Raw genomic sequence first — 18,062 nt, 5'->3', positions numbered from 1 at the left:
TGATCCAGATGACCCAGGTTCATAATTGACCTAGATTTGATTTAAGACAAACATTCTGACCAGATTTCATTTAGATACCGAAGAAAATTAGGCCTCTAGAACATTAACAAGGTTTTTCAATGATTTCAACAGGTGACCTTTGATCCCAGATGACCCAGTCTTGAAATTTACCTTAATCTTCATCTAGATCAGGGAGAAAATGACTGTGACCTATTTTTTGACCCAATTTGAACTCATCCAAGATTCTACTGGGACAAATATACTGATCAAGGTCTATTAAGACTGTGTCAAAATTGTGACCACTGTAGCATTTACAGTTAAAATTAACAGCCCACAATGGAAGAGCAAAGACAACAGACACAGAAGTTCACACTGAGTACTTTAAGTTTAGGTGAGATAATAAAAAGAAAGTAACCTTCACACATACCATATATTCCCAAATTAATGCCCTGCCCCCTAATACATGCCCCCAACCCACCAATACTTTCAAACAAAAGGGTCATGATGACTCTGGATTGCTCACCTGAGTAATATGAGTCACATGTTTCAAATGGCAAACTGATGCTAAAATATTAAGAAGGTAGGTCAGTAGGTCATATTCATGGTAACTGAAAGTCAGTTTTTAGATCAGTATGCAAAACTGTACATATCAACCAAATTTCAAGGCTGTATCTTAAAAAACAAGGAAGTAGGTCAGTAGGTCAAGGTCACAGTCAAGTGATCCCTAATCGCTTGGGGTCATCAGGTAATTATAATTCAACAGTCTAGGAAATATTATCTGATAATTTTTGAAGTATTTTTCCTACATAACCCATAATTATAACAAGTGAACCCCAGGGTGGGGCTCTTTTCACCCCAGGGGCATAATTGAAACAAACTTGTTAGAGATCCACCAGGCAATGCTACATACCAAATATCAAAGGCCTAGGCCTTGAAATTTCAGACAAGAAGATCTTTAATTTTTTTTCCTATATAAGTCTATGTTAAACTTGGTACACCAAGGGCAGGGCTTCTTTTCACCCCAGGCACATAGTTTGAAAAATTTTGGTAGAGAAACACTAGGAAAGGCAACATACCAAATATCAAAAGGCTAGGCTTTGCAGTTTCAGGCAAGAAGATTTTTTAAAGTGTTTTTCCTATATAAGTCTTTGTAAAACTTGAAACCCCCTGGGGCAGGGCCTCTTTTCACCCCAGGGGCATAGTTTGAACAATCTTGATAGAGGACCGTAAGATGATGTCACATGCCAAATATCAAGGCTCTACACCTTGCGGTTTTGGGCAAGAGTTTTAAAGTTTTTCCTTTCAGTTGTCATGGCAACCAGAATTCTGCATGGAATTTAATTCTTTGTATAATTTTGAAAGGGGACCACCTAAGGATCATTCCTGTGAAGTTTGGTGTAATTCTGCCCAGTGGTTTTCAAGAAGATTTTTTAAGAAAATGCTGACGGACGCATGACAGTCACAAAAGCTCACAATGAGCCTTTGGCTCAGGTGAGCTAAAAAATAAAGTAAATTTGGGTATTAGTGAATACAAGCACCACAGCAGTGAAATTCATTAAAAGTCTGATTTATAGTTTATATATATTTAGGATCTTAATAAATATCTCCCTTTTTGCACCACTGTGCAAAATGTAACAGCCCTGGGGGCATTAATAAGAAAATATATGGTAATTATCTTTAAGATTCACAACTAATACTGAAGTTGTTTTATTTGAGCAGTCCAAAAGAGAAAAAGAATTTTCAATAAATCTTATGAAAAGTTCTTTACAAAAACATTAAAAAGAATGAAGACAGTTTCCATTTTCACCTCTGCACGACAAATTCAGATTTCATAATATGTCTTCTTTTTAATTTAAATTAGAAAATCTATTTTTTTTACCAAGCTTCCATGCTTTCACAATATACACACAGATTTGTATATAAACCTAGAAGTGCTGGTTAAACATAAGTTTACCTACCCTTCTTCAATTAAGCTAAAAAACCAAAATGGAATCAGTAAAATTACCATAATTTATATGATATAGTCGACAAAATGTTTAAAGAAAGCTTATATGATCTACAGAGACTGTTCTTCTGACATCAGCTGAACAATGTATTTCATTGCCTGGTCAGCGTGCCTGGTTTCTGAAATAGTATTGACTTGTTTTCCGCAAGAAAATGACTAGTTCCTCAGAGGAAAATATGACAGAGGACAAATGGCTCTAGACACAGTGCCTAATCTGTCAAATTGTAACAGAGCATATTAGCCCCACCCTTAGATCAAACCAGCAAACTGTACCTACTGAGCTAACAGGGCAGGCATAGATCAGGGTCCACAAAATTATTTGCCTGAAATCAGACTTGACTTTAAAATGCTGCATTTTTTCTTTTTGCTCTGTCTTTGCTAATTTTGCAAATACTGTAATGAAACACAGCCAGAATGTGTCCTCCAGACATAAAAACAGCTCAGCAAAATTTCATTACTATAAATACGCAAGAAACAATGTTAAGGCAAATTAAATAATTAGAAAGTTTAAGTGAATATCGATAAGTGTAAATTCAGATGTTAAACATGGATGAATACGGACCCAGGGTAACTAACTTACAATCTTTTAGGACTATATAACCAAGTGTATCAGAATTCAGTCTAGAAGGCTGATAAATTGCAGACTAAAAAGTAATCAAAGTTATGTAAAATCTATACCAAACTCGTAAAAACACTTGATAGGAAATAGACAAATATGGGAATTACACGGTTAGTAACAGCTACAAAAACAGTTTTTTACCATATACCAGTAACTCAAAGAATCTACGACCCCTTCAGCAATTAGGTCCAGTACAGATCAGCATGTTATTTCAGGCAAATCACTGCATTGAAAACTTTCCCCCTTAACTGTCAGTATGTAAATCTAACTTAGCATTAACTCCAGGTTGCTTTTAACTAAACTATATCTGTTATTAAGAAAATGTTCACTATTCCTCCTATTAGAATTTAACTTACCTAAATATTCTATGAATATAATAATTGATACTGGTGATAGTTAAATAGGCAAATAAAGTTTGAAACGGTATTTTACAACACTATTTTGCTGATGAATTCAAAGCAGCAGACTTACACAAACAGCTCAGCTGAATTCCATACAAGTAGAAACACTGCCTTTGATACTTTTTTATTACACAAGTAGGCATTTTCCACTTACTATGTTAAGGCCAAATCCACATTGACCTGGTTTGAATGTTTCGTACAAGTTTAGGCAACAGGACCCTTAATACAACTGTCAGTTTCTGTTCAATTCCGTATATCTATCCAGTGTTACTGAATTCTTTTCCATGCTAACATTATCTACTTAAGACACAGACAACTTCTCCACATAAATCAGTGGTGGAGGACAAATCACTCACTACAAGTACTGTTTTCTAAACAATTGCCATGGAGAAGATTCCCGCACCTAGGCAACAAACTCAAGACCCCTTTGATGATAGTATCCAGCTCTAACAACTACTCTAACTCGCTGGGCCCAAAAAGCAAATTGTAAATGACACTGGTGCAATAATTTGGTTGACTTTAAACTGAGTTTCACTATTCTCGCGTTGTCTGTCCAAACATTATTCTGACAGAAGTAAATTTAACCTCTATTATTTCTGATATATCATAAAAACTAGATTGTAATTAGTCTTAGTAACTTGAGACCAGTATTATACTAACCTGTAAAGATGTCCTTGGTACTTCATTCTTGATTTCAGATTTTCCCTCATGGTTATAAAACTGTATGAAACAAAAAACATGTGAAGTCAGAAATCTGAAATCTTTGCCTTATTTGACAAAAATAAAAATAATTCTCAGTGCATATGTATCTCATATATATAGAGTTGTGTCTAATAAAGTTGCATAAAAATTTCGCACAAAAACTGCTATTTTCTGGAAACTTCTGGAGGTTTTTTTTTTAAAGATAAATAGTAATTTACCAAGAATATTATTTGTCCACTGCAATTTGATCTTGTGAATAATCAGCAAAAACCAAACTGTAATTTGATCTTGTGAATAATCAGCAAAAATCAAACTTTCAAAACTTATGATTCTAAAAATGTAGTTTTTTGTTTAATCATTTGGGTCAAACTTTAATTCTAAACATCCCTTTTTGTTAAACATTCCTTTTTGTTCAACATTCCTTTTTGTTCAACATTCCTTTTTGTTCATGTGTTATATAACATACTAACACAACAGAGTCATATGGTGGCTTTCCTGCTGTTCATGGTGGAGGAAGACCCCCAAGTACCCTCCACATATCATTTTTAGGTACAAGTAGGCAACTGGGTAGAACAACCGACCTTCTGTAAGCCAGCTGGATGGCTCCTTCACATAAAAACTTTCTTTTAATCTAAACAGCAGTCCTTTAATATACTAGTGTTCCTCATCAAGAGTCCTTTTCCATACAAACTTCATCTCTGCCAGTAATCTCCCATAAAGATTATATTGTGATATGTCCATATATAAGTTAGAATGAAGTCCTTTCACATTTTATATACAAAATCAAGTATAATAAAATATACTCACTTGACTGTACTGCGACCCACTTTATCAACAAGCTTGGGTCGTTCTTTCACTGTCTCAGCTAGTTTTGTAATGTCTGGAAATGATGCTGAAGTCACCATAACATCTGGTGATTTCCTCACCTCCAAACTGTGGGATATCTCTAATGTCTCTACTGACTGAAGTAAGTTTGAATCACTTGATGCCTTCTGATTTTTATGGGACATTACAGAAACCCCTGAATCACTGAAATCCGACATACTTTTATCTAAATCAGGACCACTTATTGCTGGTGTTCTTTTATATTCTTCTCTTAAAAGTTCAATAACTGTGACTTCAGTCTCATTCTCTATACTCTGGTCATGTTCAGATATTATTTCCACAGTTGAGCTATTCTTTGAAGTAAGAGTTGTCTGGGAACCAGTCAATGCCAAACCTGAATCAGTGGTACCAGTCAAATCAGCCCTTGCAATAGACTGTCTACTTGACCCACTAAATGAACCCTCTCGTGACTCTGCGTTACCCTTAGCTATATTAACTTCACTAATACTAAGTATGTCTAAATGAGCATCAGGATCCCCATTTAAAGTCACTTGAGATTCTCCCTGACTTCTTGTGTCAGATCTAGCACCTGGTGAAGTCAATTGCAAAACGTTATTTTTGAGAATATCCCTCACAGTAAGACCAGAATGTTGACTTGAAGAATTAATACTTTCCTCTGCAGAACTAGAATTTTCTTTACTTTTTTCAACTTCCAAAGTTCGATCTTCGTGAGTTGTTTCAGAACTAATATGATCTTCATGACCTTCTTGGCCAGAATGCTGTGCTCTTTGTCTAAGTTCTTCCTCCAAAAATTCATCATACCCATTTTGTACACAAGTTTCATCATCACTTTTATCACTGTCATGTAATCCATCTTCTCCAAGAGCCTGAGTCAGGCAATATGATAAATTTTTGTACATATCTTCTTGGAAGTTTAGTTGTTTTTTCACAGAATCTGGCTCATCATGCTTTTCCTTTTCTTTGCCTGCTATATGAGATTCAACTAAATCTTTATCACTATCTGTTCTATTACTTTTAGCTCCAATTCCATCAGTTATTTCACTAGTTGTACATATAACTTCATCAGTATCACCTGCTTTACTTCTTACACTACTTGAATGTCTAACAGGATCTGTTAAAGCTCGTTTTAACCTCCTTGGAACTTCTGACTCTTCAGAATTGTCATTAACACGGACGTCTGGATCAGATCCACCTACAAAATCTACCGTAATTAAAGAGGATTTCTTATTTCGTTGTCTCTTTTTAGCACGCAAGGATCTTCGAGCAACTTGCATATACTCTGGCAAAGTTCCATCACTATTTCGACTCCATTCCGATCTATCTAACACTGGCAATGACACTGAATAAGACATTGAGCTAGGCACTTGTGGCGTGCTGGAAGACGATGGCACTGGACTAAAAGTACCGAGTTCACACTCATTCTGGATCATTCTACTATGTACATTTGGGGATGCAACAGTTTTCCTATATCCGACAAGAGTGACATCTTTAGGCCCTCTTGTCCTGGATGCAGCCTCTTCTGCCTCCTTCAAATTGAAAGATGATGGACGTTTAAAAGTATCAGGTCGAATGTTTTTAATAAAATTTCGCTTCTGTTTATGCCTCATTTCTGGAGAATGTTTTTGAGTGAAATTTGGAGAAAGTGATCCAGCCCTTGAGCTTTTATTATCATCTGCAACAAAAAACAAGAGTTGTCTGAGGACAGCAATGCTAGACTATTTATAAGCCCAGATAGAGTAAGATTGGCTAAATCTGACACCTTCCAAATACCGACACCTTTGCATTTTTCCGTTATTTCTTAATTTCTGAGCCAATTCACTTCAAATATGGTTGTTTTTTCACTCGATTCTTTTGTATTGTAACTTGTCTGTCAAATAAATGCTTTTTTCTCAAATCTACAAAGCCATTTCAGTTTTCTCGAAAAAAATCAACTTTATTATGCTTCCTAATATCAACACTTTAAAGGGAATTCCTATAGTTTTTTATGCACATCTTTCTGCGCAGCCGACACTTTCTATGGAAAACTGAAATGAAGTCAACATTTGTTGAAACATGTGACAGACAACCTTAAATGTGAGGAATCTTGAGTGAAATAACATTTTTGATAAGTTTTATCAGTAATCAAATGTTGATACTGGTTTATGTTGTATTGACAAGTATCATGCCTGCCAGGTATCTTGCCATTTTGGTGGTTATGTTTTCACATCGCATTTTAGTACAAAGACAGTGTTGTTCATATAATGTAAGACAATTGACTTAGTACTGATAAGACAATATCATCTTTCAGCTTATTTAGTATTCAATTATAGAAAGAATTAAGAATTTTTAAAACTTTTTATTAACTTGTAGCAGATATACATGTAATCAATTTGGTCAGGTTCGCGCCATTTTTCGTCCGAACAGGTGTTGTATTCAAGCGATTTTTACATAAAATTTAGCCATTTTTATTCTCAAAATACAATTATTCATACACAAGAAAAATAGGGAAAAATTCTATGAAACAGTTTTTTTCAAAATTCAAAAAAATATTCTTCACTATGGGTATTTTTCATTGAAAAAAGTTCACAAAAGTGAATAGGAAACCAGATTTATTTTTCATTTGTACCCATTATTGTAAGGATATAGTATTACAAATATGACTGTGACATCTAAGAAGTATATAATAAAATCTGTAAAAAGAATCAACCTTATTGTGCTGTCTTGATGTATATTTTGGTTGTTATTTATAAAAAAGCAGAAAATTATGAAAATGTTGAAAAATCCCTGGAAGTTTCAGCAACAGTGGTTGTGTTCAAAACAATTTTTCACAAAAACAAGCCTGGTGACCCATTGTTTTTATTTGTTCATTGTTTTCAGCACAAAATTTCCTATCATATATGTGAATTTGAAAAAATTCTACGAAAGGAAAAAAACTATAGGAATTCTCTTTAATGACCCAGTAAAATATTTTAAAATTCTACCCTAAGACGGAGTACAATTATGAAAGCTTAATAGTTTTTAATAACAAAACAAATACTATATGCCTAGAAATGTTTTTGGGATTAAGACCTTAAAATGCTGCAATTTGATAAATTCTGAAGATATTTAGAGGACACTTACACTGTGACACATCAGGAAAACTTATATAGGCTTAGTTAAATAATTAGGTCATGTTTTTCACATATAATTAAAGTGAGCAACCTTAAGACAATTAAATAAGCAGTAATTATAAACAGCCATTAAGTAATTTTTCATCAGGAAACTACTGGTACAAATTGGCTTAACTGTCGTCTGTATAATACAGATTGGAAAAGAAAATTAGTGCTAGTTACATGTATGGCAATTGAAGACATATTCAAAAAGAAGCCTACAGGTTATAACTGGTTTAACTGTTGTCTGCATTCTTTGTACATTTAGGCAATGTCATAGGCATAGTTAGCCAGTGTTTGGAATGCACAGGGTAATAAACAGTCCACTTTATCAACCTTCTACTGTTTGCTGACAACACTTAATGACAACAGTTAACTTACTTATCTGGCAAGAGTTGCACACGACACTCTACACAAAAATCCTTACCAGTAGAGATAGGTCATAATACACCTCAAAATTGGATGTAACACGCATACTGTAGAAATGTGGTCTTGATTTTTCCCTACGACCAGTAATAAAAAAGTTAGAATATAAGCTATTTATAGTAACAACAAAGGGAAGTAATTCTAGGTTCTTGCGCATGACACTATGTCTCATGATGGTGAACAATTGTGCCAAGTTACATCAAAATCCTTGTATGCATGAAAAAGAAATGCTCCGGACAAAGTCATTCCTGTATCTGACCATTGACCTCTAAGTGTTACCTTGACCTCAGACCTAGGGACCTGGTTCTTGTGCATGACACTCTGTCTTATAATGGTGAACATTCATGCCAAGTTACATCAAAATCCCACCATGCATTAAGAAGAAATGCTCTGGACAAACTTCAATTTGACCTTTGACCTCCAACTGTGACCTTGACCTTTGAGATAGGAACATAGGGTTTGCACATGACACTACTTCTCATTGAGGTTAACATTCATGCCAAATATAAACAAGATTTGTCCATGCATGTTAAAGATATGGTCCGGACAAAATCGGACGGACGCACACACATACACCGAACCGCCAAAAGTGGCGACTAAGTCGAGCTCACCGCAAGCAGCCTCGACAAAAATAACTGCCAGATTCTGTCACCAAATTAAACAAGTATTCGCCATTTATATGAGAAAAATTATCAATGCCGATAATAGTGACTCACAGAGCCAGCCCTGTATTACATGGCTTATGGAAGGTCGATGGTTCAACCCAGGTGCCCGCTCATGAGGAAATAAGACAGGCACCTGGGGTCTTCCTCCGCCATCGAAGCTGTAAAATCACCTTTTGACCTATAATTGTATCGGTGTGACGTTAAGCCCAACAAGCCCTATATTACATAAAAAAAACTGCTACACTGTAAAAAGGGCATAATTTTGTGAAAAAGCAAAACTTGTGTTATGGGACCTGTGCACTGTATATCATATCACTACAGTGAATACAAGTGTCAAGTTTTAATCCATTCCCACAAGAGGTGACATACAAAACCATTACAAAAATAGAAAAGGGTGCAAAAATGTAAAACTGAGTCATGGAACCTGCAAAATGCATTTCATATCATTACACTGAACAAGCATGTGTAGCTTCAACCCATTCTTGTTAGAGGATACTGAGATACTAGCTAACATACAAAAATAATGTCAAGAAAGGGGTATCACTTTGTAACAAGAGGGGCAAGATAGCCCTAGGTCGCTCACCTGAGAAACACACCATAACAGTGTAATCATGTTTGACCTAGTAATTTCATGGAAACAAATATTCTGGCCAATTTTCATTAGGATTGGACCAAAAATGTGGTCTCTATGAGTTTAAACAAGTATTTTCTTTGATATGACCTAGTGACCTACTTTTTGACCCCAGATGACCCATATTCAAACTTGACCTAGATTTCATCAAGGCAATCATTCTGGCCAAATTTCATGAAGATCAATTGAAAAATACAGTTTCTATTGAATACACAAGGTTTTTCTTTGATTTGACCTAGTGACCTATTTTTTTAATCCTAGATGACCCATTTTCGAACTCTACCTAGATTTCATCAAGGCAATCATTCTGACCAAATTTTACGAAGATCAACTGAAAATGCAGCTTCTATCGCATACACAGTTATTTTTTTATTTGACCTAGTGACCTACTTTTTTACGCTAGATGACCCAATTTCGAACTCAAACTAGAGATGCTTTTGAGAAAAGCGCATGTCTCCCACAACTGCCTAATCATTTAAATAGTAAGTCAGCCTTTATATACTGTTTACTTAATCCACATGTGCATGCGCTTTCTTGACACCAAATGGATGCCTATACTACTGCCGGTTTAGGGGTAAAACTGCGCAAGAAATCTGAGTGTTTTTGGTAAATCAAGGGCCATAATTCTGAAGTGCCTAGGGTGATTTGGCTAGTTATCGAACTTGGCTGAGCACTTATTGGCAGACACATTTTGTTGAAGTTTGGTGAAGATCGGATGAGAAATGTTCGATTTAGAGTGCGGACAAGCTTTGTGACAGACACACACACAGACAGACACACAGACTGGAGTAAATCAATATGTCTCCCACACCACTGTGTGGTGGGAGACATAATTGAATTTCATCAAGGCAATCATTCTGACCAAATTTTATGAAGATCAATTGAAAAATACAGCTTCTTTCGCATACACAAGGTTTTTCTTTGATTTGACCTAGTGACCTACTTTTTGACCCCAGATGACCCATACTCAAACTCGACCTAGATTTCATCAAGGCAATCATTCAGAATTAATTTCTGGAAGATCAACTGAACAAGAGGGCCAAGATGGCCCTAGGTCGCTCACCTGAGAAACACATTATAACAGTGTAAACATGTTTGACCTAGGGATTTCATGGAAACAAATATTCTGGCCAATTTTCATTAGAATTGAACCAAAAATGTGGTCTCTTCAGTTTAAACAAGTATTTTATTTGATATGACCTAATGACCTAGTTTTTGATGCCAGATGACCCATATTCAAATTTGACTTAGATTTCATCAAGGCAATCATTCTGACCAAATTTTATGAAGATCAATTGGAAAATACAGCTTCTATCGCATACACAGGGTTTTTCTTTGAGTTGACCTAGTGACCTATTTGACCACAGATGACCCATATTCAAACTTGATCTAGATTTCATCAAGGCAATCACACTGACAAAATTTCATGAAGATCAATTGAAAAATACAGCCTCTATTGCATAAACAAGGTTTTTCTTTGATTTGACCTAGTGACCTAGTTTTTGACCCCAGATGACCCATCATCTAACTTGACCTAGATTTCATCAATGCAATCATTCTGACCAAATTTCATGAAGACCAATTGAAAAATACAGCCTCTATCACATACACAAGGTTTTTCTTCGATTTGACCTAGTGACCTAGTTTTTGATCCCAGTTGACCAATATTCCAACCTGCCCTAGATTTTATCAAGGCAATCATTCTGACCAAATTTCATGAAGATCAATTGAAAAATACAGCCTCTATCGCATACACAAGGTTTTTCTTTGATTTGACCTAGTGACCTAGTTTTTGATCCCAGATGACCCATTTTCAAACTTGGCCTAGATTTTATCAATCATTCTGACAAAATTTCATGAAGATCAGTTGAAAAATACAGCCTCTATTGCATTACACAAGGTTTTTCTTTGATTTGACCTAGTGACCTAGTTTTTGATCCCAGATGACCCATTTTCCAATTCGGCCTAGATTTCATCAAGGCAATCATTCTGACCAAATTTCATGAAGATCAGTTGAAAAATACAGCCTCTATCACATACACAAGCTAAATGTTGACGGACGACAGACGCCAGACGCCCGACATCGAGCAATCAGAAAAATACAGGTGAGCTAAAAATACAGCCTCTATCGCATACACAAGCCTTTTCTTTGATTTGACCTAGTTACCTACTTTTTGACCCCAGATGACCCATATTCTAACTTGACCTAGATTTCATCAAGGCAATCATTCTGACTAAATTTCATGAACATCAACTGAAAACTATGGCCTCTATCACATACACAAGGTTTTTCTTTGATTTGACCTAGTGACCTACTTTTTAAACCCAGATGACCGACCCATATTCGAACTCGACCTAGATTTCATCAAGGCAATTATTCTGACCAAATTTCATGAACATCAATTGAAAAATACAGCTTCTATCGCATACATAATGTTTTTCTTTCATTTGACCTAGTGACCTACTTTTTGATCCCAATCATTCTGACCAAATTTCATGAAGATCAATTGAAAAATACAGCCTCTATCCCATACACAAGCTAAATGCTGACAGACAACAGACGACAGACAGACGGACGCCAGACATCGAGTGATCACAATGCTCAGGTGAGTTAAAACTGCAAAAAAAGAGATACGGAACTGGATAAATGCATATCAGATCATCACAGCAAACAAGTGTATGATGTTTCAATACAGTCACATTAGTGAATACTGTGATACCAGCTTACAAACAAAATTTAACAAAACTGGGATGATGATAAAGACACACTGGCGAGAACAATAGCTCTGCATTTTTAATTATGCTTGTTCCCTGGCAAAGCATAAATGTTTTTCACCCCTATAATGCAGAATTCAAAAGGAAATAACCTCGATGTGATCAAACTAGAGCTGTCACAGGAGTGACGAATTATACCCCCACAATACAGACTTGTCACAGAAGTGTCAATGTCAAAGTCAAACCTCAAAATCAATAGGGGTCATCTGCTGGTCATGATCAACCTCCCTATTAAGTTTTGTGATCCTAGACCCAAGCCTTCTCAAGTTATTGTCTGGAAACAGTTTAACTGTTCCTGGTCACTGTGACCTTGACCTTTGACCTACTGACCTCAAAATCAATAGGTGTCATCTGCTGGTCATGATCAACCTTCCTATCAACTTTCATGATCCTAGGCCAAAGTGTTCTCAAGTTATCGTCTGGAAATGGTTTGTTCCGGATCACTGTGACTGACCTTTGACCTACTGATCCCAAAATCAGTAAGGGTTATTTGCTGGTCATTACCAACCTGCCTATCAACTTTTATGATCTTAGGCCTAAGCACTCTCGTTATCATCCAGAAACCATTTAACTGTTCCAGGTCATTGTAACCTAGACCATTGACCTACTGACCTCAAAGTCGAAGTAGACCTGTATTTTATGATGTTACACCTGTGTACCAAAATTTATGATCCTTGGCTCAAGCACTCTCAAGTTATCATCTGGAAACCGTTTAACTGTTCCGGGTCATTATGACCTTGACCTTTGACCTACTGACCTCAAAGTCAAACTTGATCTGTATGTTATAATGTTACACCTGTGTACCAAATATTATTTAAATCTGTCAAGCCTTTCATGAGTTATTGTTCGGAAACCATGAAAACAACAGACCTACCGACAAGCTTCGTTTTGTGGGGGTATAAAAATGCTGAAATTCCTGTGTATTCTATGAACATTTAATGACCTAAATGGAGAATATGTTCATTTCTTTTAGCTTTTTATATCTTTTAAACTAGAAGTAGCAGTTGTCTAAGATATGCTGACACCATTGCCCCTACCAAGCTACAGCACCAACCAATCTCTTGGGATTCTGAAGATGTTCTAACATGAAAAAACATCCTTTATCCCTACAATCACACCTGATCATAAAAAGACTTGCCACAGTTCCCTCTTTTAACAGGTTTGCAGCACAATGATGTGCTCAAAAAATCATATCCATGACACAGGATGTATGTTAAAATAGCAGCAAACCTAAACCAGAAGCCTGATCAAAATAGATGTCCTCAAATATCACAGGAAGGGAGGTGTAGTCACCATCTAGATCTAAACATTCCAGGTCAAGTGGTGGCAACATCTGCAGATACATGGAACTACGCACCATAGCAGCCAGGTCACTGTGTCCATGGTAACTGCAATAGAAATAGAATTCAACTTCTTCAATAACAGAAAGTTTCTCGAGGCTATAATTTCACTACTTTTTAGAGTTAAAACATGTTTGCTAGACTGCGTATTCATGACATAACACAAACTTGCAAAATATGTACAGTCAAACTTCGTTCACTCAAACTCAGATAATTAAAGCACCACCCTTCGCTCAAACTAAATATCAGGTCCTAGCAAAATCCCTACATAATGTATAATTTTTGACGACTCGAACTACTGATAGCTCAAACACATTTTGCAAGTCCTGTCAAGTTTGAGCAAACAAAGTTTGGCAAAACAACTGCTTATAACAACAACAGCGCATTTGCATTTTCACAAATCTTGTCAGTTTTCAAATATACCTAAAATTAATCTCTTTCCGATTTTACAATTAAGAAGCTTATTGCAAACTTGTTCTCCTATTATTATTATAAAGTCTTTGCTTAATATACTTCATGTACCTAACTATAAATAATAACAAGTTAAGAATTAAAAAATAATGGTTGCTTCTTTTTTTCTTTGACTAATTTCTTATTTGAAACTAAAAGTGAATATAGAAAGAGAAATAGCATTCATCTTCAGTAACATAAACTATCATGAGATAAAAAGATACTTTTCCAAAATCCCAAATAAAATGTCAGGTGCACAACTTCACAAGCTGAACAACATTCCTATAAAGTTTCATGACTTTAGGTCATATACTTTTGAAGATATAAGCAATACAAACTTTTCGGCACTATGCATATTTTTGACTGTCAAGGGCCATAACTTTACTGAGTGAAATTTCATACAAAATCCCAGGCAGTCAGCTTCACATGCTAAATGATACTCTAAGAGGGTTTCCTGACTCTCGAAAATTTGCGTGTAGGTAGTGTGTTCCAATTCAGAACAAAAATATTTTCATTAAGAATGCAGTGTATAAAGAATTACCTAGGTTCATAGCAAGACAAACATTCATTTTTTGGATATTCATGCATAAAAAATCCTTCAGCTAGTCTCTTCACCTGAAAATACATCAACAGTATTGTCAACAGAAATTCACCAACAGTATCGTCAATACAATAACAGTTATGTTCTTTCAAGAACAAGTAATAAAATGTTACTGTTTCTAACAAAATCTCTAACCTGGTTCTTTTTCTGATGGTGTCAAGTTTTTTGGATAAGACTCAAAATCATAGTCCTTAATGAGGTGCTTTCACATAAAATGTTAAAAAACCAAGATAGGCTTCTGGAATAGGAGCAATTCTTGTTAGTGTATTTAAAACAATGTCCTAAAACCTAACTTTTTAACACACACATTAAACATCAAGTCCTTTAGGAGTTTTATTCAAAGTGTGTATTACTGGGTAGATTTTGCACATGCATGAACTTCAGAAACAAAGAGTAATGTACAAATTATATGACATATACCCCCTGAAAAAAACAAGAGCTGTCTCCATAGGATGACATATGCCCCCGATGGCACTTTGAATGAGTAGTTATGGCCGATGTTAGAGTTTAGGACCTTTGACCTACGGAGCTGGGTCTTGCGCGCGACATGTCGTCTTACTGTGTCACACATTCATGCGTAGTTATTCTAAAATCCATGCATGAATGACAAAGATATGGACCGGACACGCCCATCAATGCACTATCATGAAAAATGACCTTTAACATCTAAGTGTGACCTTGACCTTTGAGCTACGGACCTGGGTCTTGCGCGCTACACGTCGTCTTACTGTGGTACACATTCATGCCAAGTTATTTGAAAATCCATCCATCGATGACAAAGATATGGACCGGACACGCCCATCAATGCACTATCCTTTAATGTCTAAGTGTGACCTTGACCTTTGAGCTACGGACCGGGGTCTTGCGCGCGACATGTCGTCTTACTGTGGTACACATTCATGCCAAGTTATTTGAAAATCCATCCATCGATGACAAAGATATGGACCGGACACGAAAATTGCGGACAGACTGACAGACTGACAGACTGACAGACCGACAGACAGACAGACGGTTCAAAAACTATATGCCTCCTTTCGGGGGCATAAAAATAGAGTCAAATGGGGCAGGAACGTCCCAAAAATGTGTGCATGTCTACCTAATGTTCATGGATACTAAGTTGCATTTGAACTGAATGGAAACAGTAAGAGGAGTTTAGTACACAAAGTACAGTTGCAGATGTATCATGGTTATGTCCAAACAAGGGGCACAACTAAAAAACAAGAGGGTATGATGACCCTGAATCGCTCACCTGAGTAATATGAGCCACAAGTTTCAAATGGCAAACTGACGCTAAAATATTAGAAAGTAGGTCAGTAGGTCACATTCATGGTCACTGAAAGACAGTTTAAAGATTGGTGTGCAAAACTGTACATATCAACCAAATTTCAAGGCTGTATCTTAAACTAGAACTGTCACAGGAGTGACTCATACCCCCACCATACGGTCTTGTCACAGAAGAATGGCAACCATAAGAAATCTTAAAAATACTTAGTCTTTGGAGTACTTCATCCTGGGCTTCCACATGTAAGTAATACTAGTATAATACTAGTGTAGTAATACTAGTAAATATATTAAATCTCTAATATTAGAGATACACTAAAAGTGAATACAAAAAAGTGTCTTACCGACCCATGTTACCACAGAAAAATGTATTTACTTTTTACATAGGACTTATAATAAAAAAGTTAGAAAAATACCTAAAATATTGAAAATCTAAAAATAGGATTTCTAAAAATAGACTAATTCCTGGAATTTAAGGTTAAGAAACTCCATACAAAAGTTAAAAAAAGGTTACTTCCCTTTGGCTCTAAGCCAATCAGAATGAGATATAGTGAAAAAACATCAAAATTAACCTTAAATTCTAGGTAAAAGGGGACACAATTCAAGAAAAATTAGTGTCAGAGTTATGCACCTTGTGTCACATGATGTGGGTGATGAGGTGGAACATCTATTTTAAGTCTGAATCAAATCCATTCAGTAGTAACTGAGATATAGTGAAAATACATAAAAATTAACCTTAAATTCTAAGTAAAAAGGGGCATAATTCATGAAAAATTGGTGTCAGAGTTATGCACCTTGTGTCACATTTTGTGGGTGATGAGGTGGAACATCTATTTTAAGTTTGAATCAAATCCATTTTGTAATAACTGAGATATAGTGAAAATACATCAAAATCAACCTTAAATTTAAAGTAAAAGGGGACATAATTCATAAAAAATTTATGTCAGAGTTAAGCACCTTATGTCACATGATGTAGGTGATGTGGTGGAACAACTATTTTAAGTTTGAATCAAATCCATTTAGTAATAACTGAGATATAGTGAAAATACAACAAAATTAACCTTAAATTCTAAGTAAAAGGGGACATAATTCATGAAAACTTGGTGTCAGAGTTATGCACCTTGTGTCACATGATGTGGGCACATGATGTGGGTGATGAGGTGGAACATCTATTTTAAGTTTGAATCAAATCCATTCAGTAGTAACTGAGATATAGTGAAAATACATCAAAATCAACCTTAAATTCTAAGTAAAAAGGGGCATAATTCATAAAAAAAATTGGTGTCAGAGTTATGCACTTTATGTCACATGATGTGGGTGATGAGGTGGAACATCTATTTTAAGTTTGAATCAAATCCATTTAGTAATAACTGAGATAGAGTGAAAATACAGCAAAATTAACCCTAAATTCTAAGTAAAAGGGGACATAATTCATGAAAACTTGGTGTCAAGAGTTATGCACCTTGTGTCACATGATGTGGGTGATAAGGTGGAACATGTATTTTAAGTTTGAATCAAATCCATTTGGTAATAACTGAGATAATAGATTTCGGGACGAGACGGGACGGGACGCGACAAAACTGACTCCTATATACCCCCCTCAAACATGTTTGGTGGGGGTATAAAAACAAGAAAGTAGGTCAGCAGGTCATGCTCACAGTCAAGTGATCCCTAATCGCTTAAGTCATCAGGTAATTATAATTAAACAGTCTAGGAAATATGATCTGATAATTTTTGAAGTATTTTTTCCTATATAACTCATAATTATAACAAGTGACCCCCAGGGTGGGGCCTCTTTTCACCCCAGGGGCATAATTTGAACAAACTTGTTAGAAATCCACCAGGAAATGTTACATATCAAATATCAAATGCCTAAGGCCTTGAACTTTCAGACAGGAAGATCTTTAATTTTTTTCCTATATAAGTCTATGTTAAACTTTTCACCCTAGGAACATAATTTGAATAATTTTGATAGAGAAACACTAGGAAAGGCAACATACTTAATATCAAAAGCCTAGGCCTTGCAGTTTCAGGTAAAAAGATTTTTAAAGTTTTTTTCCAATATAAGTCTATGTAAAACATGAGACCCCCCAGGGCAGGGCCTCTTTTCACCCCAGGGTAATAATTTGAAAAATTTTGGTAGAGGACCACAAGGCAATGCTACAAACAAAATATCAAAGGCCTAGGACATG

General features: G+C 35.7%; 1 protein-coding gene across 2 annotated transcripts in view; it reads right to left on the bottom strand.

Annotated features, from left to right (window-relative positions):
• Positions 1-18,062, bottom strand: part of LOC123525904 (protein FAM135B-like) — a 64,428-nt gene that overhangs the window by 9,939 nt on the left and 36,427 nt on the right. The window contains exons 10-14 of one of the 2 annotated variants that reach the window (XM_053537908.1): positions 14,530-14,603; positions 13,429-13,586; positions 4,535-6,245; positions 3,686-3,745; positions 1,959-1,973 (exon numbers count right to left, since the gene is read on the bottom strand). In XM_053537908.1, the coding sequence (XP_053393883.1) occupies positions 1,959-1,973; positions 3,686-3,745; positions 4,535-6,245; positions 13,429-13,586; positions 14,530-14,603 (2,018 nt within the window). The remainder of the gene's footprint in view (positions 1-1,958; positions 1,974-3,685; positions 3,746-4,534; positions 6,246-13,428; positions 13,587-14,529; positions 14,604-18,062) is intronic. The other variant, XM_053537909.1, reaches the window with a different exon arrangement.

Source organism: Mercenaria mercenaria, chromosome 3 (genome assembly GCF_021730395.1).
Source record: "Mercenaria mercenaria strain notata chromosome 3, MADL_Memer_1, whole genome shotgun sequence".
NCBI lineage: Eukaryota > Metazoa > Mollusca > Bivalvia > Venerida > Veneridae > Mercenaria > Mercenaria mercenaria.
The sequence above is the reverse complement of the archived record's forward strand: the minus strand, read 5'-3'. Positions and strand labels throughout refer to the sequence as shown.